The sequence below is a fragment of the Panthera uncia genome, chromosome D4 (assembly GCF_023721935.1).
Source record: "Panthera uncia isolate 11264 chromosome D4, Puncia_PCG_1.0, whole genome shotgun sequence".
Lineage (NCBI taxonomy): Eukaryota > Metazoa > Chordata > Mammalia > Carnivora > Felidae > Panthera > Panthera uncia.
In genome coordinates, this window is record NC_064807.1 from 64,838,747 (window position 1) to 64,862,103 (window position 23,357).

Sequence of the window (23,357 nt, forward strand, 5' to 3'; positions counted from 1 at the left end):
GGAGTTCTGGTGATATAAGTGCGTTGATGTGCCTTGTAAATGAGACAATGGGGCCTGGGTGTGTTCACCGTCATTGCCTGAATGTGCTTCAGGAATTTGCCTATGCCCCCTCTCTCTTCACTGCAGATACTCCTTCTACCACAAATGATTTAAACTTTTTAATATTTAAATCAAACATCTTAACTTCCTTGATGGCAGGTATTTCATGTCTATTGGCTGACTGGGTTAAAAAAGAATCACATCTTAAGTGGGCTACACTGTGATAAACAGGTTGCATTAGACCCGATGGTTGTGTGAGGAATACGGATGTTTCTGCCTGCACACCATATAGGTGAACCTGGAAAATACAAGCAAACAAAAACAGAACAAAACTAAAACCTCAACAATTTAAAATCACCTCATGTTGTGCAAAATCAGGCACCAAGAACAACAGAGCTGATGTGAGAAATAGAGTTGGGACAGAACACTTAGAACTAAAGAGCTTAGTAACCAAGTAGTCCTAATAGAAGTCTTTTTTTTTTTTTTTTAATGTTTATTTTTGAGAGAGACAGAGTGCAAGCATGGGAGGGGCAGAGAGAGAGGGAGACACAGAATCTGAAGCAGGCTCCAGGCTCTGAGCTGTCAGCACAGAGCCCTACACAGGGCTCAAACTCATGGACCACAAGATCATGAGTTGTGGTCTTGATTGAGCTGAGCTAAATCAATTGATTGACTGAGCTAAAGTCAGTCGCTTAACCAACTGAACCAGGTGGCCCAAGAAGTCTTAAGAAAAAAGTAGCACAATTTACTGGTGTTGCACCTAATATGGGAGTAAGAAAATTCTTTGTAGCTTTGGATGCTGGAGCTCATGCTCTCTTCTTTGAGAAGTAGGTCGTAGAGATCTAATAGAGACCTTTTCCTCACAATTAAACATCTGATCCAGGTTATGGCGTTCTTCATTAATCCATGGTTTTAATAGAAGGAGAAATGTCTTTACTGCTTCCTCATCTGCATTTACAGCTTTGCCAGATAGAGGAAGGAAAAGTGTAGTTGTATTTGAAGCCACTGCATCAACTACTCCTTAAAAGTAAGTCACTTCTGGAGGTTTTTCAGCTCTTTTTCCCCCTTTAATGTCTTCTTGCTAAGGCTTTCTCCTTACTAATCATGAGAAAACTTGTGTCTGGTAACTCGGAAACATTAACATGCTGGGGAAAAGTGCATGTGAACTAATGTGACTTCTTCATTATATGAACATCATTCATCTGTTTGCCAGTCGTGTGTGAGATAGTGCGTGTCAAACAAACACACTGCATTAGAACAGACTGTGCTGCTGACCTGGGACCCCTTAGAGTTGGTATACTATCTGGGACCAAACTGTAGGTCTACCTCCTTATTGGATGGGCTAGAATTTTCCTGTTTAAAATAGATATTCATTATGAAAAACCCTAATGTTATCTCAATAGTACGTTTAAAAAAAACATTTGAAAAAGTTCAACATTTGTTCCTCTGAAAAGCTATTTAAAAAGTAGGAAATGAAACCACATCCTCTCAAGACCACCACTGTCTTGAACCAACATTGTCATTGTGTGACAATGACACACTAGAGGATTTTCAGCTTACTTTGGGAACATATCAGCAAGACTTCTATCACCATTAACATTGTTCTAGAAGTTCTGACTGTTGCAGTAAACCATAAAGGAAAAATAAGTATAATTATTTGAAAAGAGATAAAATACAAAAACCAAGAAAATCAACTAAAAATATTAATAAGGGTATATATATAATATATATAAATAGTAATATATTTATTTGTTTTTAAAGTTTATTTATTTTTGGGGGAGAGAGAGCGCACAAGCTAGGGAGGGGCAGAGAGAATGAGAGACAGAATCTCAATCAGGCTCCACACCATCAGTGGAGAGCCTGATGTGGGGCTTGAACTCACAAACTGTGTGATCAGACCTGAGCCAAGATCAAGAGTTGGACACTCAACCGACTGTGCCACCCAGGCACCCCAATAGTAATATATTTATTTTTAACATAATATAATCAACATATTATTGTAAACATTAATTATAAATATTAACATAAAAATATTAATATGGTAAGTTTAAAAAATCAGTAGCTTTCCCAAGTGTTGACAATAACCAGTTAGAAACATGTAATGGGAAACACATCCCTTCACTACAGTAACAACAAATGTAAAATACCTAGAAATAACCCTAACAACAAATAATGTGGTATCAAAATGAAGAATACTGTAAAACTTGAGATTTATAAAATAAAACTTGAATAAACTGAGGGGTATATACCTTGTTCCTGGATGCAAAAAGTGGAATAGTGAGATGTCATTTTTTCTCCAGTTAATCTACAAATCTAACATGATCTGAGTAAAAATTACATACATTTTTAGAGGGGCTTGAGAAAATGATTCTAAGCAATAAACATAAAGGAGAAGGGTGCCTGGGTGGCTCAGTCAGTTAAGCATCTGACTTTTGATTTTGGGTCAGGTCATGATCTCACAGTTCATGGGTTTGAGCCCCCCATCAGGCTCTGTGCTGATAGTGTGGAGCCTGCTTGGGATTCTCTCTCTCTTGCCCTCGCTTCCTGCCCTTCCCCTGCTCTCTCTCTCTCTGTCTCCCAATAAACAAACAAACAAACAAACAAACAAACAAAAGCATGATGCTTCTTTAAAACAAATAAAGGAGAGACTAGTATCAGATAATAGAACTTAAAGCTATAGCAGTCAATCATGTGTTACAGTTTAGCACGGTGGCCATGAGGTTAGGTGTTGAGACTATTTGGATTCTAGGCTTGGCACTTAACAGGCAGGTGGTCATGACCCAATGACTTAAACTCTCTATGACTGAGTTTCCTCATCTGTGAAGTGTAAGATTAAATGAGGTAATGTCAATAAGGAGCTGAGTATATTGCTGGTACATGGGAAGTACCCAAAACACGTTAGTTGTTCTTGTTTTGTGTCGACACGAGTAAAATAGGTCAATGGAAGAGAATTGTGTAAACACAAGACCATAGTATAAATAAGAATTTATTTATTAAAGGAGCCATTTTGAATCAGACAATTGATATTATATTTAGTTAAAGAATTTTGGATAACTCACATTGCACATCAAAATAAATTCTATGAAACCATAAACAAATAGAAGAAAAAGATTTATCAAATAGTTGAAGAGCTTTAAAAGCAGTGAGAAAAAGACCAAAGTCAAATTGATTTGCCTCTACAAAAATTGATTTCTGTATAGAAGAAAAACTCACATGTTGGGTGACACACTGAGGCACAGTAGTGGTGTAGTGGGAAAGGTGTAACAGCCATCTCTGAGAGGGAGGGGAGAAAATGCCCAGGTTTGTCACATTTGTGGATTTTCCTGGTAGGAACTCTCCCACTGTACTGATTTCGGGCTACTGACATGAAGTCGTTGAGCAGGAATTGGGAAGAGACGTGCATTGTTGGCTTTCAGGAGCTGGTGCAAGCCGGCTGCAGCATACCACTTGATCAGAAATGGCAGAGCATGCTGAAAGACCACCTAGATATCGTCCCAATCCAGAACGCATTCCTGCTGGAAACAGGAGGCATCAGAGATAATTGAGAATAAAAATCTACTCTGCTGTGTCATGGAGAGTACCTTGACCTGGACCTGCACCAGCACAGGGAGGCTGAACCTGCAAAGGGTGTCTGGGGTGGAAAGAGCCCTGTGGGGTGGCTAGGGCCTATCCTGGGAGCAGCCTTTTGGGAAACAAAATCATACATTGACTGAGGACTAGGGGGCAAGGTGTTGTAAGGCAAACGTTTAGCAGAAAAAGAGCAGTTAGACCAGAGAAGAGGATGTTTCTCCCTTGGTTTCTTCTATTGAAGCCCCTGGTACTCTTGGTAGTGGTACATGTGTTTTAATATCTTCTTCTGTCTCTATATTCTTTGTTTTTTATTCTCCCTTTAATACTGTTCAGTTATTGTCTATAGTAGTTTTCATAAGTGTGGTCCCCAGAAAGACCAGTCATGGCAGGAATGGTGATGTGTGAGAGCAGGAAGGCTTGTGTTTACATAGTTATGAGGTGAGCCATGTGCTTTTTTGTAGTAGACCAGGAGTCCAGAGACACGTTGCCTTATGACCAGGGAATCATGGTATTGTCAGGAAGGGAGGCTTCAAGGTATGGAGACTGGTCTCATGTTTGTTGGGTATTGGGATTCCACCAGGAGCTTGTACTTTTTATTCCACAGTGGATTAGTAGCTTGTCATTTGGTAACCCAGACTTACATGTATCATCTTACAGTGAATTGTTTCTTTGTGATCGTATCTGTAGTTCTCATAGATTGGAAGTAGGATTTAATTGGATTTCAGGGAAGTGGAGACTTTTTGAATATGGGAACAACATGGTTGGAAGTTGTATTGTTGTTTGAAGTGGGACTGTGACTGAGAATCGTCACATACTTTGGGCAGTACAGAAAGAACCAGTTGGTATGGAGTGGGATAGCGGTGTGGAAAGAGAAAAAAAGTAGTTGCTTTTAAGGGGTTTATGAAAATTAATCTTCTGATGTAAGAAAAGTAACTTCAATAGACACAGAGGACTAGTTGATGGGAAAGATGGGTTGCCAGATTTTGATACAGACTGGTCAAGGTACAAATACGGTCAGCTAGAGCTTAGAACTTGGCTTTGGAGGTGGGCAAAAATTGTTTCTTATGAGTGGGATATTTTAATAACTCATTGGGCATAGAGGTTTACAGATGTTCATGTTTTGGGAGTATTTATTCAAATTTGGTCCATTAACATTCATTTTTCTTGGTTGATACATATTTTTTTAAAGAGCACGTTTAGTATCTGTCATTTATAGGGCTATTAATTTGATGATTCAGTGTTCCTTCTCACTTATTTGGGTGTATCTGGTTTTTTTTTTTTTTGTATGAGTTTTCTTTTTAATCACTTCAGCTCTTCAGCTGGTTTTCATTAATTTAGCTCCTGATGTGCTCACATATTTTCCTGAAAACCTTCCCTCGTGATGGAACCATTGTATCTCAGGGTTGGAAGGGACTTAATAGACTTCTAATCCAACTGTTAATTTGATGCTTGAATCCCCTGTATTATTCTTTCCCATTTCAGACTTACATAATCGATGTCTTGATTTTTAATAGTTAGATTTACTAAGAAGTGGGTTTTGAGGGTTTCTGTCAATATAGCATTCTCAGACCCCGCATTCACTTGGACATAAGCATCTGGTCATACTTAGGGGTGGCTGAAGGCCAGCTGGTTGCATGATGCTGACATGTTGGCACCATTCAGTGGCCCTTACTACTGGGTGCTCTGGCCTCGAATTTTAAACTCTGGGCAGGGGTGGGAATGTGGTTGGACTTAGGACCCAGATTCTAGGGCCAGGCTAAACCAGGACTCTCATGTTCCTAGGGCTTCCTCCATAGCTCCTCATCTGTTTGTAGGCAGGGAGAGGGTGTTTGAGGTTGGTGGTGGTATAGAACCAACCTCTTTGTCTCCCAGGCCTGCCAGTTAAGGCCAATCTGTAGGTCTAACAGCTGTCTGTTTGTAAATTAGGCTGAAATACTGGGAGAACTCTCCAGAAGGGTTCTAAACTATAGCTCTTTATTATTTTCTGCGTATAGAATTTGAATGCATAAAACTTGGTGTGGTTCAGGTTTTACCAAGGAAGCCCAGCTGTTGGCTATAGGTGACTTTACCGATATCATCGGTCTTAGAATTCACCACACCCTAGAGCTTTGGAGGCTCAGAAACTTAATTTTGCTAGTGCATATAGAGTGCATCCTTCCACTAATAGTAGAATCACATAAAACAAAGTCATAAGACACATTCGTCAGCTCAGGAGGCTAAGTTAAAACTGACATAGAGACTAGAAAATGTTAGTTGTCTCAGCTAGTGTTAAGGTAAAGCCAAATTATTATTTTTAAATTATCATATTTATTCTTAATAGGAAGTAGTACTTTTAATACTTTTAATACTTTAGTACTTTTAATACTTTTAGTACTTTTAATAGTGCAATCCAAATATGGAAAGTCCTTCTGATCCTGCCTCACGAAACAACAGTGGTTAACAGCTTAGTTTGCATGTATTCATCTAGACTCTTTGCATGTACAGTAGCCTCTGTTACTCTGTTATTTTTTCCATAGCTCTCTAGTTAGGTTATGCACATGGCTTGTTAACTTGTGGGAAGAAGCTACAGAGAACAGTCAGAAGGTTGCCCAGTGACGTGGAATCGGATAAACAGAGCAAGCTGGATGACTCACGTCTCACTAGCCTGGCTTGTCTGTTCATCAATCTAGAGTCTACTGCCCTGGCACCTCTTCCTCAAGACCGTTTGGAAGGACAGGTGTCAACGTTTATATCTCAGACTGTTATTTCTCAGTGTAACTGGTCAAGTACAGATCCTGCCACCTAATAGGTGCTAAATAAATAGTAGTTGTGTATATACCTGCGCTTTCTGGCTCTTTTTTTCTGGCAAGTGTGTTCTAGGTGTGTTTACACCACAGTCTGGTTTTGCCTTGGTGTGTGTGTCCTTTGGTCTCTTTAAGATGACTTTTCTGTTTCTACTTTGATCTGTTTTATCTTTTATTTCAGTTCTCTGCAACCTTATTTCTCTTTTCCTCTTGTGACCCCTGCAGAAGGATTGAACTATTCTGTGAAAATCAGCACTCTATCTTGTAATGCTTGTAATTTCTGATTTCTCAGAAAAATCTTTCTTTCATTAAATTCCATCATTACCCAATTCTTCACCTGAATTAAAACTATTCAGCTTTCATCTTGTTGTATACCTAATGTAGCTATATTGAAAGTGCTAATATGAAGTGGCCAATATGGCCCCCTTTTAAGTGTTTTCTGTGATTTCTTTTATACATAAAACAGCTTTATTGAGATGTAATTCTTACACCCTATAATTCACCCATCTAAAATTTACTGTTCCATAGTTTTTAGTACAGAGTTGTGCAACCATTACCACAATCAATTTTAGAACATTTTTATCATCCCCCAAAGAAACCCCATACCCATGAGTGGTCATTTCCCATTTCCCCTCAACTCCCATCCAACACTAGGCAAGCTCTAATCTTTCTGTCTTTATAGATTTGCCTTTTCTGGACATTTTATATAAATTGAATCATATAATATGTGGCCTTTTGTGTCTGCCTTTTTTCACTTTAATGTCTTCAAAGTTCATCCATGTTCATGTTGTAGTATGTATCACTTCACTCCTTTTTATTCCAAAACTTATATTCCATGCTATGGGTATATACCACACTGTACTGTTCCATTCGTCTCTAGATGGGCATTTGTGTGTGATTTCTTTTTTTCTTTTAAGTAAGCTCTCCGCCCAGTGTGGGGTGAGATCAAGTCAGATGCCCTAACCGACTGAGCCAGCCAGGCGCCCCTTCTATGTGATTTCTTATTAGCAAAGTAGTACTTTAGTATTGTTTTTCTTTTTGAAACCCAAACAAGTGTTATGCAAAACATGGATGGAAGTTACAGAGGGCTATGAGGAAGCAGCAGTTGTTCCTATCTGTAGACATCACTGCAGGTGTTTTCTTCAAATATCAACAGCAATATTTGGACATTTGGAAATTATCTTTGAAATCAAAATACAAAATATGTTAATAACATGTTATTCTTCGTTATGGCCTATAATTTTCCTGTGAGGAAAATGTTAACTGTGCAAAAAAAAAAAAAAAAATCAATTTAGATAAAACAAGCCACAGAAGGTACTATAGTATTTTTGCTGTAATTCTTCTGCCTCTCATTATTCTGTTTTCCCTCTTCTCTTTCACGTACATTAGTCCACAGTATTTACACAGCATACGTTAACCACAGTGAACACGGAAGAACAGAGCGGTCATGAGCCCTGGAACCCAACTGCCTGCTTCATATCCCTGCTGTTTTAGTACTTACTGGCTGTGTGACTTGTTATTTACCCCCTCTTTGCCTCAGTTTTCCCATCAGTGAAATGGGAATGATAATAGTATCAACCTCAGAGGCTTGTTGTGAAAGTGAAATAGGTTAATATGGGTAAAGTGTCTGGCACATGGAATATGTTCAGTAATATAAGTTATTGTTTGCATTTCGTGTCACACAGTTGCTAAATACTTGGAATACAACATTATTTTGGTAATCTCAATTGAGGTTGATGCATGACCTTTTCCCACTGTTGGTAGATATGTGCATTTTGTCTGTCATTTCACCAGCCCGCATATGTCAACTTAAATGAATTGTGTATTTATGAAAGGGAGGAGAGGAAAGGTAAACCCCAGAGATGAGAAAGGTTAGCAACAGGAGAACGGAAAGGTGGGGGTCAAGTAATCAACTCTCTTAAGTCCCAGTGTGGTTCCTGCCATGCGATAATAGCTCTATGTTGAATGGATGGAGTTTTGTATAGTTTGTTTGACTATGGGTTGTAGAATTGAAGTTTTCTTCAAATTTCTTAAAATGTTTAAGAGCTAGGAAGCCATTTCATTTGCTGCTGTTGTCATTGCCTTTTGAGGGTTACTGTTAGTTTGTTTCTTACGTTTACCATGATTATCTCTACACCTGTGCACTCATTAATTTCTCCTGGTTATATTTCCTTTATAACTAATGTTTTGCTTTTCAGGCACACATTTTAGAATGTATGCAATATGGGATCAATTTTTACATGTTTGACATGATTATTGTTAAAAGTCAATTTTTAAGATGCATCATGGGAAAGATTTTCCCCCTTTGCCAGTTGTGAAAGGGCATTAACAATGGTTTAGGGCCTGGTCCTAGTGTGGAGCTTTACTTAAAATCATTTATTCCTGCAAATCACAGCACATGGCTTGTGGATAGTTTCTTTACCTTGTAAGTGGGGGGATCAAGTCAGCTGGTCATACTTCTATTTAGAAGAGGAGCCAGGGGTGCCTCGGTGGTTCAGTTGTTAAGTATTTGACTTCGACTCAGGTCATGATCTCACAGTTCATCGGTTCAAGCCCCGCTTTGGGTGAGCTCGAGCCTTGCTTTGGGTGAGCAGGAGCCCCACTTTGGTTAAAACATGAGCCCTAGGTGAGCCCTGCCTCTCGCTCTCTCTGTCTCTCTCTCTCTCTCTCTCTCTCTCTCTCTGCCTCTTCTGGGATTCTCCCTCTCATTCTCTGCCCCTGCCCCTCGCTCACTTGTGCCCTCTCTCTCTCTCAAAAAAAAAAAAAAAAAAAAAAGGAGGAGGAGTCAGGATTCGAACCCAGGCCTGTGTTGCTCCTTCTCACCATACCCGTGTATTACCGCTCTAATGTTTGCTAGTATATTTATTACCTGTCTGATGTTGCCACTTCTTCCACTTTCTTCAGGAGAAACCTTGCTCCTGTCTAGGTGATTTTCAGCATACAGCTTTCTAGTGACGTTTAAAGTGTTCTGATCTCCTGTCAATAAATGTCAGATAGAATAACGTGAACATTTTCTGGAGGTTTTGATACTGTGTCTATATATAGCTGATACTACACTGAGGAAGTAGAGAAATAATAATCTGGAGAAATGGGAGCCAGGAGCACTTTTCTGTTGTTGTTTCTTCCATAATTAAATAGGATTGATGGAAGTCAAAGTGAGGAAAACACATTATAAGTCAAACTATTTAAAAATTGCACTATCCCCTTCCAAGGTGTGTACATTTTAATATACTATTGTACAAGTTGTAGAGCCAGAGTATAGATACAGTTTCATACCATATTTTTAAAAAAATCTTAACAATTTTTTTAAGTTTTATTTATTTATTTTTGAGGGAGAGTGAGAGCATGCATGAGCGGGGGAGGGGCAGAGAGAGAGGAGACAGAGGATCTGAAGCAGGCTCTGTGTGACAGCAGAGACCCCAGTGTGGGGCTCAAACTCACAAACTGTGAGATCATGACCTGAGCTGAAGGCAGGCGCTTCACCAACTGAGCCACCCAGGTGTCCCCCTACCATATTTTTTAATACTATTTTTTTTTTATCATTTTCATTTTCATATGCTACAAGGCAAAGTCTTCATAAGTATTTTTATGATTGCCGAGTATTCTATTCTCATATTTAACGATTTTCTGTTAATTTCTAATTCTTTTTTCATAATAGCACTGTATTGAACATCTCGTGTGTAGCTATTTTAATGTTTTAGCTTATTTCCTTGGAATTTTAAGTGTATTGCCAACTTACTTTCCAAAAGTATCTATCCAGTTTACATTGCTTTCAGCATTGTCTTAACTAGCGTTACTTGCCTTTACTGCTGAAAGTGTTTTTCAGTGGAAGCATGAACCCTTATGCTCTGGTTTCCAGAAATGTAGCGTTAGAGAGGTTGGCACTATCTGTATTCATGTCTCCTAATGAGTGTATGACCAAATAAGTTTTGGTGACTCTCACAGAAAGGCCCCAGACAAGTTATGCTTGAAAGACTAGATTTTGTTAGTGTTTCTGAAACTTATTTAAATTTGGAATTTATTTTTCTTGTAGATCTATAATAAACATCTTTGCGGAATACCATACTATATAATATCTGTGGGAAAAGGAGCCAGCCTGTGATGCAGTAGAATGCTTTGTAGGGACGTGATCTTATGCAGGAGAGGCAGTAAGGATGTTTGCTCTAACATTATGTCACCCCAATGGTAAGAAACCTAGCCTTGTTCATTCATTCATTCATTCATTCATTCAAGCAATTGACTGAGAGCCTACTATGTGCCAGACACTGTTCATCTACATAGCAGTGAATAAAACCAATACATCCTTGCCCCTAAGTAGGCAGTAAGATGGGAAGAATGGACATTATATGTTCAGTCCCTTACGGGAAGGTTCTGCACGCATTGTTTCATGTGGAATAGGCTTTACAGCTTACCAACAGTAAATAGTGCTGCTCCCTGATTTAATTAAAAAATAAATAGACATATTACCCTTACCCTCATGAAATTTGTAATCTGCTGGGGAAGCAAATAATTATATGTGAAGTGATAATTACTGTAATGGTGGTATATGCACACTATGTTATAGGGACACAAAGGAAGGGAATCTGGTCCCTATTGTGAAGGTTCCAAATTTTTTAAAAAACTATTATAGGGATTTGATTTCTCAAGAGTTCTTAGGCACTGCCACAGAATTGAACATATATTTGTTTCTGTGCATGTTTGCAATGAATTAAAAACATCTTCATTGGCAAAGACAACAGCTAATTTTGATTTAAAATATAAATTTACTCAATTCCACCCGTTCATTATCTGTGTTATAATCACTGTAATCTTCACATTCCTTCTCCTTAGTCAGCATGGACTTCATAAGTCAGTTCTTACCTATTCTGTCATGGAAAGGAAGCCAGATTGGAGTAAGAATCCTATACTGAGTACCTACAAATTCCTGCTTTAATAAAGGTTTCTAGTATAGCAAGGAAACTCAGTAAATCCATTCATGGTACTGTAGAAGGGAGGGGGTGCAAAGCAGATCTTTGGTCTTATTAGTCTGTCCTTGGTATCAAGTCCCTAAGAAGTTCGGACACTTGTTGGATGTAATGGGGAAAAATGAAGGCCATCAAAACTGTCTAATTAAAAAAATTAAATGGTAATTTCAAATTAAAAACATTGTTCACCCCTGATTCAGAAGAAAGACAACTTAGAACTACTGTTTGAGGATTGCAGACAAGGCTCGTCTGTATAATTTTGATCATGTTTCATTGACGACGGAGGTAAAAGATGCTATTTGCTATATTGCAAAGCAGGATGATCTTGGCTTATCTCCAGTAATTATCATGTGCTCATGTTCGAGAAAGGCGGTCACTGAGGAGTCTGATGTAAGAACATCTTTGTAGCGGGTCCCCAGGTATCTGTCTGTCTGTCTATCTATCTATCTATCTATCTGTTTTTAGGGCAGTTGGAGGAAGAATGAAGACAAAAGCAAGATATCTCCCCATGATCTTTCTATCACTGTGTAATTACATAACTTGTAAGCAGCTCTAGCTGCCATTTCCCCCTTTTTTCTTAAACGGATGAATGTTTGTGATTTAGCATAAAGTTCATGAACTAAGAAAAGCAGTTGGACACAGATGCCTGTATCTTTCCACTCAATGTATCTTATTACCTTTAACTGCCTGTTAAAATCATGCTTTTATTTTTACCTTTCAAATATAAATTGCCAACACCAGGCTTAGCAAATGAAACGGATTACTTATGGTAACTGTAAGTAGTTATGCACTCCAAATCCTTGAGAGAGCTTTCCCAAAGGGCAGGCAATGTCTTTCAAAATCCTATTACAGGATTTTATTTGCAGGTGCTGTGAACAGAAGGCTGAAAGCCTCCATGTTTTATTGCTACCCAACTTCATCAGGTCTGCTCACTCTATTGAAAATTGTGGCAAAAATGATACACATCAGCTCTTTTATTCTTTTGTTACTACTCTGCGCAAATAAAAGCATATTGGGGAATTTAATGAAGCAGTATGTCCTTGGAGGGAGCTTTGAAGATTTGGAGTGTACGACTATTTGTCTTTAATACTGGAGATTTTTGTGTAAAACAGAATGGCATGAACAAAAGAAAGTCCTCAAAGATAGCCCAGTGTTTGCCACACATGTACTTAAATCACACATATCTAGTAGCAGTCACCTTGGAGGCCTCCTGGGTGTGCCAAGGAGCACCCAGGACAATGAAAACTAGCAGACTCATTGGAACTCTGGAGCCACTTTTGGAGGTGGTGTGTTTGCCCAGAAAGTATAGAGATCAGGATATTAAAAAACAAAACACTGGAAGGGGGAATTTGATTATTCAACAAATTAGCAAACATACCCCAAGGACACATGCTGGGAATCTGTGCTGCTTGAGAGGCTACATCTCAGCTTGCTTTGGCCTTCACATGCACGGTTGGCTTTTCATTAGGGCCTGGGAAAGGCAGCTGGGATGGAGGGGATGGATCTGTGCTGCAGAGATCTAGGCACACATGAAGGATGGGCATCCATAGGCTTCTCATGAGGTGTAGTCTTCAGGTTACTGCAATTACTGACCTACCAGTTTCACTCTCCTGATTGCTGGCAAGTAGGACTGTAGGGATGTGTTGATGACCTCATAAGGATAATCTTGACTCTGCTTAAGTTTCTAAGCTTCAGTGCTTAGTTATAATGCATATTTGCAGTATACCTCCTGATTGATCAAAACATAGAAGTATGGGCAACTACAGTTGTGAACTCCTGGCCCAAACGGTGTTGGAGTTGATGCTGGTTTGTCTTTCATTTTGCAGGCTTAACATCACCAGTACACCACGTCTTTCCCTTTGGAGCAGCCTCGGGGGTTGTCAGTTATTGCTGCTTTGAATGTAGGAGAGAATACAGTCCTCTGGCTTACTCTGGGGAGATGACAAGGGAGCTTGTGGTCAATTAGTGCACCAGAAGTTCTAGGCTGAAGCAATTCTAGATGTACGTGACCAGATAGTACTTAGGAATCTCACCAGTGACATCAACATGAAAATATTGTAGCAGCTTAGTAAATACCGCACTGCACTAATTGTGTGAAAGGCTGAGAGGGCTCCTTCCTAAAGGGAACAACCATAGAACCTTTAGCATCAAGAAATCTTAATGGATACAAAGTAACGAAATGGCTGATTTTTGTATTTTTAAACCAACCTAATGTTCTGTTTGTTTACTACTAAACATTTCTGAGTGGAATAATTCTTATTTGGCAGTCAGTATTTCCCCATCATAGCAGCAAGAATTTTCAGTATGTTTTGGGCACAAAACACATTCTATTTTAGACACCAAAGAATCATTTTTCAATGTTTGCTTCAGAGTTTGTGAGGTAATTTCAACAGATCTCACAAATGTTTACTTAATAGTTCCCATCTCTATTCCTGCAGTACTTTTTACGCATCTCTATTTTGGCATCACTCAGCCATAATCAAAGTACCTAATTTGTTTCTCTTTTACTAAACTAGAGCTCAGAGAGGACAGAGGCTTTCTTACTTGGCTTTGAATCTCAGGTCCATTGTAGTGGCGCTCAGTATTGAAGAATCAACAAAATGCTTGAGAGCGTTGTCTGAAAATCAAGTAACTTCTTAGTGTAATTATGCTCTTTTTGTAGCACGTTTTTCATTTTCTCCAAACCATGTCTACACAAGTCTGCTGTGTCAAGGAAAGATTCATAGCGTTAGGTAATGATGTTATGAAATTATTGTAAGAATCTTTGGGAAGCTGCATACTTTTATCTTAATTAGGAGAAAGTCATACAGAGAGTAAGCATAGAGTGTAAAAAGGAGGCCAGAAGCATTCAGTCATTGCTGTTAGGTATTAGGTATCACCAGAGTGTCTCGTGACACCCTCCCCTTGCCTCCGTATTTGAGACCTACTTGACTTCTTTTTTTTTTTTTCTTGATTCTGGATTGTTGGTATTGCCTCTTTGATCATTTCATTTCTTCCTGATCCTTCCTGCCCTGTCTAGATTCACATCTGCCAGACCTTTTCCTACCTAACTGATCCCTGACTTGGCCCACCCAATTACTGCTGATGGCTTCCAGTGATACCTGATTTGACCTGACTGGTTATGACCTATCATTTGTCAAAACCTTTGTGTGTTACTAATATCTGCAATATATTTATTCAGCAACTATTCTTTCATTAGAAATAACATGGAAATTTAGGTCAAAACTTTTTATGGGTTTAGTTCCTAAAAAATATACATCCCTACTACAGCTTATCAAATTTACCAGAAGGCCTTGGATTTAGCTATTAGGGCTTATAGTGAATGTGGAGTCTAGGACATAGATGCTCCTGCTAAGACTTCTGTAAGAGATACTGTGGAAGCTTTTCTTTCTTGTTTCCTTGCTTGTATCTATGATGTGTACAAACTGTAGGAAGGAATGTGAAGGTATTAAACATTGTTCTTACCTAACTTCAAGGATATGAATATAATAAAAACATAAACATGAGATAGAGGTCAGTTGTGGTCTTAGAATTGCTTTTTATGTGCTTCAGATTCTCTTTCTCTCTCTGCCCCTCTCCCACTCATGCTCTGTCTCTCCAAAGTAAATAAACATTAAAAAAAAAAAAGAATTGCTTTTTATGGTCTAGTACTATTATTAAAAATTATAATTCTGCCTTCTAGATTACTAACCTTGTATAAGTCAAAAGACTATATAATGTGAATGTTGTTATACACATATACCCTTATTTTATTTTTTTACCTTTCATTTTTTTATTATTATTTTTTAAATATGAAATTTATTGTCGAATTGGTTTCCATACAACACCCAGTGCTCATCCCAACAGATGCCCTCCTCAATACCCATCACCCACCCTCCCCTCCCTCCCACCCACCCCCCCATCAACCCTCAGTTTGTTCTCAGTTTTTAAGAGTCTCTTATGTTTTGGCTCCCTCCCTCTCTAACCTTTTTTTTTTTTCCTACCCCTCCCCCATGGGTTTCTGTGAAGTTTCTCAGGATCCACATAAGACTGAAAACACATGGTATCTGTCTTTCTCTGTATGACTTATTTCACTTAGCATCACACTCTCCAGTTCCATCCACGTTGCTACAAAAGGCCATATTTCATTCTTTCTCATTGCCACGTAGTATTCCATTGTGTATATAAACCACAATTTCTTTATCCATTCATCAGTTGTTGGACATTTAGGCTCTTTCCATAATTTGGCTATTGTTGAAAGTGCTGCTGTAAACATTGGGGTACAAGTGCCCCTATGCATCAGCACTCCTGTATCCCTTGGGTAAATTCCTAGCAGTGCTATTGCTGGGTCATAGGGTAGATCTATTTTAAATTTTTTGAGGAACCTCCACATTCACATATACCCTTATTTTAAAAACTTTATGGAAAATTTCAAAGCTTCATTTTTCCTATTTTTGGAAATCTTTCTTTTTATACATTCAGATTTGTCTGGTATTTTATTCTTTCAGCCTGAAGATTTTTTTTTTTTTTTTTAACAGAAGGCTCAATGCCAAATGTGAGGCCTGAACTCACAACCTTGAGGTTAAGAGTCGCATGCTCTACTGACTGAGCCAGCCATAGCCTGAACAGTTTTTGTAGTTCAGGTTTGCTGCTAATAAATTCTTAGAGTTTGTTTGAAAAAGTCTATTTTTTGAGAAACATTTTTCTCAGAAATAATTTTCTTTTTTTTTAGAGAGCGAGTATGAATGGGGGATAGGAGCAGTGGGAGAGAGAGAGAGAGAGGGAATCCTAAGTGGGGCTCAATCCCACGATTCTGGGACCATGACTGGAGCTGAAATCAAGAGTCAGACCCATGGAGCCACCCAGGGTCCCCTAATAAGTGTTGACTTTTTAAAAAATTGTTTCAATAATTTAAAGATGTCATTGCATGCTTTTTGTTTTGTTTTGCATAGTTTCTGACAAGAAAGTTGCTGAATCTTTGTTTCTCTGTATGTAATGTGCCCACCTCCTGCTGCCATCAAGATGATCTCTTTATTTTTGGTTTTCAACAGTTTGAATATGATATGTATAGGGTGTGTATGTGTGTGTATGCACACATACGTATGTATATTGGATTTATCCTGTTTGGGATTCTCTGAACCTCTTGGATCTGTGCTTTGATTTTTTTTTTTTGTTATAAATTTAGTAAATATAGCTGTGCTTTCTTATAAATTTCTTTTGTTATAATTTTTGTAAGATTCTCAGTCATTATTTCTTCTAACATTTTCTCTGCCCCATTCAATCTTCTCCTTCTGGGGTTCCAATTACACATATGTTAGACCTTTTGATATTGCCCTGTAGTTCTTGGATGCTCTTTTGTGGGCTTTTGATTTTTCGCTCTTTTTTTCTTTGTGTTTCATTTTCAGTAATTTCTATTGACCTATCCTTGAGTTTATTGATTCTTTCCTGGGCTGTGTTTAGTCTATTGATGAGCCTGACAAAAGCATTCTTCATCTTGTTACCATGTTTTTTTTTATTTTTAGCATTTCCTTAAGTCTTACAGTGTCCATCTCTCTGCTTGAGTTTGAGGTCTCAGGTTTCAGATATAGATTTTCCACTTATTTTCTCTGAACCTTGGTTTTCTCTTTTACAAAGTATTAAAATCAGGAACATATAATAATGACTAACAGACTTGTTTTGAGGATCAAATATGATCCCTTGGGCTAGTCCCTACATCTCCCTTCCCTCAGTCTCAATCATTGTCATTTAAGGTTTGCACAGTATGATTACATTGACCCTATTTAGTTCCTAAATTGTAAGATTGTGTGAAGGGGAAGGGACCTAACATTTACTGACAGCCTGTATTAATCTCATACAGAGTTTGAGAAGGGGATAAAAATCACATTTAAAACATGCTTTTGTAAAACATTTTACTTCTGCCAGGTCTATGTGGATTTTAATTGGAAGAAACAGACAGCATTAAATCCAGTTGCCACTTGGTTAAATCTGTTAAAGAATCATTAAAATTTTTCAACTGTTGGGTTTCTTGACTCGCTTGAGAAATGTCATGGCTCATAAAACATCTTACTCTCTTTCTCGGTGCCTATAGGATTTTAAATAATTGGGTTGGCTCCCCAGTTTTGCGTTGTGAGGAAAAACTAGTGGAGTTTTGTTCCTTACTGACTGGTGCAAATGAACGATATTCTCATTGGATTTGGCTTTGTGGTCACAGAGTTGGATTCAGAGTCTGGTTGCACAACTATAAAATCTTGGGCTGATTATTTAACTTTTGAGTTTGGGTTGTTTTTTGTTGTTGTTGTTTTTGTTTTTTAATCTGTGAAATAAGGATGATAACCTGAATCAGAGAGCTGTTTTGAAGACATAATGTATGTAAAGAAGACATAAAGTATGTAAAGCTTTGGGTATAGTACCTAGTTAATAGTGATCAGTGACTGATAACATTAAGAATAGTAGCTAAAATGCAAACATGCCACCATTAAGTCAAGTTGTAGTAAATAGAAGGGGAAAGGCAGCTTTAATATTCTTTTTATTTCTTTTATTTGGAAAGGTCCATCTGGTAAAAGAATATCTTAATAGGGAGAGGGTTAACTAAAAAGTGTGGATGAATAAGAATAACTAAGAATTAGTGCTTACTGTGTGATAGATACTCATGTTTAGTCCTCAGAATACCCCCAAGCCATCGTTCCTCTGAGACACCTTTCTTTATCTGAGTAAGAGTGACCACCCTCTCCTTGATGTTCTTCTGTTCTGCTTTATACCTTGTCACTATCTTTTACATGTAACTCCCTCCTCTCTCCGCTTCTCCTCCCCAGTGAAAGGTTTTTTACGTATTTGGTCGCAAGTGGCCCACAGTAAGTAGAATTAAATTGTTGGGATGTCGAATCTCTGTGTGTTTCTGGTCAAGAGTGAAATCCCACTTTCTTTATGTTGTAGGTGAAAATTTAAGCATTAAAAACTGAATGTTGGTCTAAGTTAACATTGCTAAGAAAATAGTTGTGGATAAAGAAACTGCTCAATCAATCCGAGGCTCCTCCCTGCGTCCCCCCTTATAGACTTTTTTTTTTTTTTTTTTTTAGACTGTTTAAGATAAACAAATATAGCGTCTTAAAGTAGCTCTTGCTCTGGAAATTACCTTAGGGTAAATATGAATTTCAAAGAGGCATCCAAATTCTGTGTTTGTAAGTCATTTTACTCTAATGGGAATTATTCAAGATTGAAATTATTTAATACAAAGAAACATTCTTTATTCGTACTGTGAGTAGCTGTGTTCCAAACATAGACCACAATACTGGCATTCTTGCTTGAAAAGTACAAGGAATAATGTCAAATTTTTTTTGCAGCTTTTCTTTTTTTTTTTTTGTCATAAAAATTTTCACAAAATTGTCCTGCTGATCATAGATTTTTACAGTTGGAAGGAACCTAAGAGATGCAGTCTAACTCCTTCCTGCCACCCAGAGAGGTGAAGCAATTTTTCCAAAGTCACGTAGCTAACTAATGACAGAACTGGCGAGAGAACAGAGTCCTTGATCCATTTTCCATAGTGTTACATTCCTTTGGAAAAAACTGCCTACTCACTCTTGGTTTTTAATTCTAGTTAGAGTCTTAGGGTAAGGTTTTCCCCTGTGAGTCACTACTGCTCTTTTGTTTTCTTGTGTGTGTGTCTGGGACCAAGCTATTAAGGGGGGTGGAGTTTTTTGTTGTTGTTGTTGTTGAACAATTGAACAGTGTAAGGCACTAAACAAGGAAAAGGCATCTGTCTGGTTAGCATGTGAGGGGTAGGGAAGAAGCGTTGTAGCTCAGACTCTCTGCTTTCAACATTAATAAGCAGATATTTTAAAGTTGAGTTTCCTAACTTGGGGCCTGAATTCCCTAAAGTTTTATGAAAACTATGCAAATAGATACATACCTCCCAAAAAAAGAATGTGTAGCTTTCATCAAGTTATTAAAAGGTACATAGCTAAAAACTGTTGTTTTCTTTTTTAAAGGGAGGAAAAGCCAATAAGCAAACCTGAGAACAAGTTCCCGACTCTTGTACTCTAAATACTAATTATACTAGAGGCCTCCTTATTATCTCCAGCCGCCTTCTGTTGGTATGCCCTTTCCTGAAGATAAGCCTTCCCAGATGGCTTCCTGGATCTTGTCATGGAAGCCATTGGAGGCCCCAACCTTCTCGCAAGAACTTTTCCCATAGGTTTCCCAAGGCTGCCTTCTCTCCCTTCTCTGCCTATTGTTTCCAGCATAGGGTGGGAGACCCTGGGTTTTTTGTTCATTAGAAAACTTAGGGGTGTTTTTTCTATTACATTCTGGTTAAAAGGAATTTGTAAGCTGACTTGAGAGCCTGAGAGTATTTGCTATAAGAAAAAAAAAATGCAATCAGGATTCCATTCAATACTTCGCACATTTACTTTTAGAATGCTTCTAGTTCTTCAGTTAGGGAATCTCTGGTTGAGAAACTCTTTCTACTTTCTAGAAACAGACTGAGAATCCGTGGATGGTGGCTTAGGAGTTACCCCGGTCTGTCTCTAAAAATGTTTTAATTTAGTTTTTCTCTCCTGAATTTTATTAGATCTAAAAGAAATTACCCTTGAATAGGAATTCACTTTAATGGGCTTTCTTCCTAGAAAAGAACATAATATGTAAAGCACATTCTAGATTAAAAAAAATTTTTTTAATGTTTATTTCTGAGAGAGACAGACAGACAGACAGTGCAAGCTGGGGAATGGCAGAGAGAGAAGGAGACCCAGAATCCGAAGCAGGCTCCAGGCTCCGAGCCGTTAGCACAGAGCCCGACGTGGGGCCCGAACTCACGAACTGTGAGATCATGACCCGCGCCGAAATCAGACGCTTAACTGACTGAGCCACCCGGGCGCCCCTCTAAATTTTTAAGTTTAGCATCTGGACACACAAAGAGAAAGCGACCACTAAGATTAAAGTTGGAAGAATTTGTTTGTTCATTTATTTGTTAAAAAAGGCCGTATTGAGTACATGTCTTGAACCCTCAGGTGTCATGTTAGATGCTGGGAAATGAGAAGAGGTCTTTTCCCTTGTGAAGCTCATGTTCTTCTGGGGATACAGCTTAACAATTCCAACCCAGAATGCTAACTACTCTAATAGAGGTACAAAAAAAGCATTGGAGTCAGTACTCTGCCTAACCAGGAAGAAAGGTGGGGTGTTAGGGAAAACTTCCCAGAAAGGTGACCTGTACTTGAGTTGTATCTTAATAGGTTCAGTAGAAACTTGTCAGGCAAGAAGGAGTCTAGGTATAAGTGGTATTTTTGTGCCTTCCTCATTTTAACTACGTTTAACATTCACCACTCTCTTATTTTGTGTTTTCAATTAGAGCTCTAAACGAGAATGGAAGCCACTGGAGGACCGTAGCTGTACAGACATACCCTGGCTGCTGCTTTTTATTCTCTTCTGCATTGGAATGGTAAGGACACTCTCCTAGATGATCAGAACCTGGTGAACTCATGATCCAAGGGAATGATGGGGAATTGGTTTAAAGGGGGAGCTTATTATTTATTTATTTATTCATTCATTCATTCATTCATTTATTTATATTTAACCCCTCCTGAATTGCTTATAACAGGAGGTCCTAGGATATCATTGAAGCTGGTTATTTTTGTCCCATACAATTCATTGGTATTTGATACCCCTTGATTTTTTTTTTTTCTTTTTTTAAGCTTACATGAGATAACATTAAGGGGATTGGAACTTTGTCTCTTTTACTAGATCATTTAAGGAAGCCAGATCATTCCACGTAAATTTCTGTGAATTGTGATCTTAATGGCATGTTGACCAGGGCATTGGCCATGGAGTCTTGAGTATTTATCCAACCCAATCACACAAACCTGATGGCTATTTTTGTACCAGTTTTCCTTTCAGGGACTTGGTGTGTTCCTTTGTATAACATTAGAAGTTGTGCCAGGGGGTATCGACAGTGTTTCCAATTCTGACATCTTTTAGTTCTTCCTGAAGAGGTGAAGCTGCTTGCTCACTGCTTCTGCCCATACTAGGCCCCTGCTGCCTGCTGTGTGTGCTGTACTGAGTGGCATCTCTCATTTGGAGGTTGGGGGACTTGGTGATTTTCCATTGGGTATAGACGATGGAGGAGCAGAGTCCCTGGTACAGAGTGTCGGGGGTGTGCTGATTCAAACTGCATACCCATCCGGCCCTGCAGGGGTTTCTGACACAGCCTTCAGGGACTTGAGAGTCCCTGCCAGTGTGCTGGGCTGGAAAAGAAGGTTGGAAACAGCGGTTTTAAAGCTAGCTGATGTGTAGAGCTACAGTTAGAATGGACTTGGAAATCCTCATCTGGCTCATCACCCTCATTCTGCAGAGTGAGAAGCTCAAACCCAGAGATGGCAGTGACCATCCCAAGGCACATTGTTAGTTATTAGCAGGGCTGAGAACAGAATCCCGGTCTCATAATTTCCAGGGCAGTGCTCTTTTCTGCCACCTTGTTTCCTTTTCCTCAAGGGGACTGTGCAGACGGTATCGCTTTCTTTTTCATGGTCTTTACAAACCAAAACACAAATACACTACCTCTGGCAGCCTTTTTTCACAAATACGTGAGCGTTTTTAACCCCCATTTCCCCATATCTTTTATAGAGCTTCTTTAGGAAAATCTTATTCTGTGTCCTCTGCAACGGTACACCCTGCAAATGCCACTTGAAAATCACAAAACTTGGGGTGCCTGAGTGGCTCAGTTGGTTGGGCATCTGGCTTCAGCTCAGGTCATGATCTCACAGTCTGTGAGTTCAAGCCCCATGTTGGGCTCTGCACTGACAGCTCAGAGCCTGAAGCCTGCTTCAGATTCTGTCTGCCTCTCTCTCTGCCACTCCCCAGCTCACACTCTGTCTCTCTCAAAAATAAAATGAAATAAATTAAAAAAAAAAAAAAAAGAAAATCACAGAACTACCCTAAGCCTAATAGGCATAATTAGCAGGTGCCAGTTCTGAACCTGAAGAAAGGATAAGAAAGCAGTAGACTTTTTAAAGAGATATAATAAATTGAGTAAAATAAGGAGTGTTAGTTTTAAAGATAATAGCTTAGTTTCAAGAACCTGAGATACTTAGAAAACATCAAAATACCCATTTCCTCACTTAGGACTTCTAAGATGTTGTTCAAGAGTCTACTTAGTTTAATGGAGTGGCACCTGAAATGCAGTGTGCATACAGAGTGTGGGAAAAATTTTTTTGTTAACAGAATTAGTCCACCACCTCTCCCCATACCCTGAATCATCCCTGAGACAAACAGCAGCTGACCTTTCGAAATTAGATTTATAAACACATGTACCTGCCACTCCAGGTGCTTTTGATTTTCTACTCTAAAACAGCTCCGGAAAGCATCATGAATGTTGATAGGCTGACTTGGGAGTGACCTGAGAGTAAGGAGTATTTGTTTACTGACATGTTTTAATGCAATGGTAATTAATGTTGATTTCAGTGCAGTGGTAATTAAGACCCACTGTGTGTTCTTTTTATTTTTCTTTTATTAAAAAAAATTTTTTTTAATGTTTATTTTTTCAGAAAGAGACAGAGAGTATGAGCTGGGGAGGGGCAGACAGAGAGGGAGACACAGAATCCAAAGCAGGCTTCAGGTTCTGAGCGGTCAGCACAGAGCCTGATGCGGGGCTTGAACTCATATCACAAACCACTGGATCATGACCTGAGCAGAAGTCGGACGCCTAACCGGCTGAGCCACCCAGGCACCCCCCCCACCCCCAACCCACTGTGTGTACTTTTAAATGCAGGCATAGTGTTATGTGTCTTGGAAGGATTTTTTTAATGGATTACCTCCATGGAGTTGAGCTAACCTCAAATTTTGCCATGTGGAAACTGGAGAAATTTTCAAGTTCTGTTGCCCACCATACTGGCACAACACAATAGTAGACCAATGTTTCTTTGTCTTCCGTGTATTCGTTTTGTATGGTTTTGAAAAGGTTTGTTTTTTTTCTTTAAGGATTTCATCCTATAGTACTTCTCAGAGAAACATTCATCAAACATTTATTGATTTATTG

General features: G+C 38.8%; 1 protein-coding gene across 3 annotated transcripts in view; it reads left to right on the forward strand.

Annotated features, from left to right (window-relative positions):
• SLC44A1 (solute carrier family 44 member 1) overlaps window positions 1-23,357 on the forward strand; it is a 201,708-nt gene that overhangs the window by 33,888 nt on the left and 144,463 nt on the right. For all 3 annotated transcript variants that reach the window (XM_049627322.1, XM_049627330.1, XM_049627340.1), the window contains exon 2: window positions 20,676-20,765. In XM_049627322.1, coding sequence (XP_049483279.1) covers window positions 20,676-20,765 — 90 coding nt within the window. The remainder of the gene's footprint in view (window positions 1-20,675; window positions 20,766-23,357) is intronic.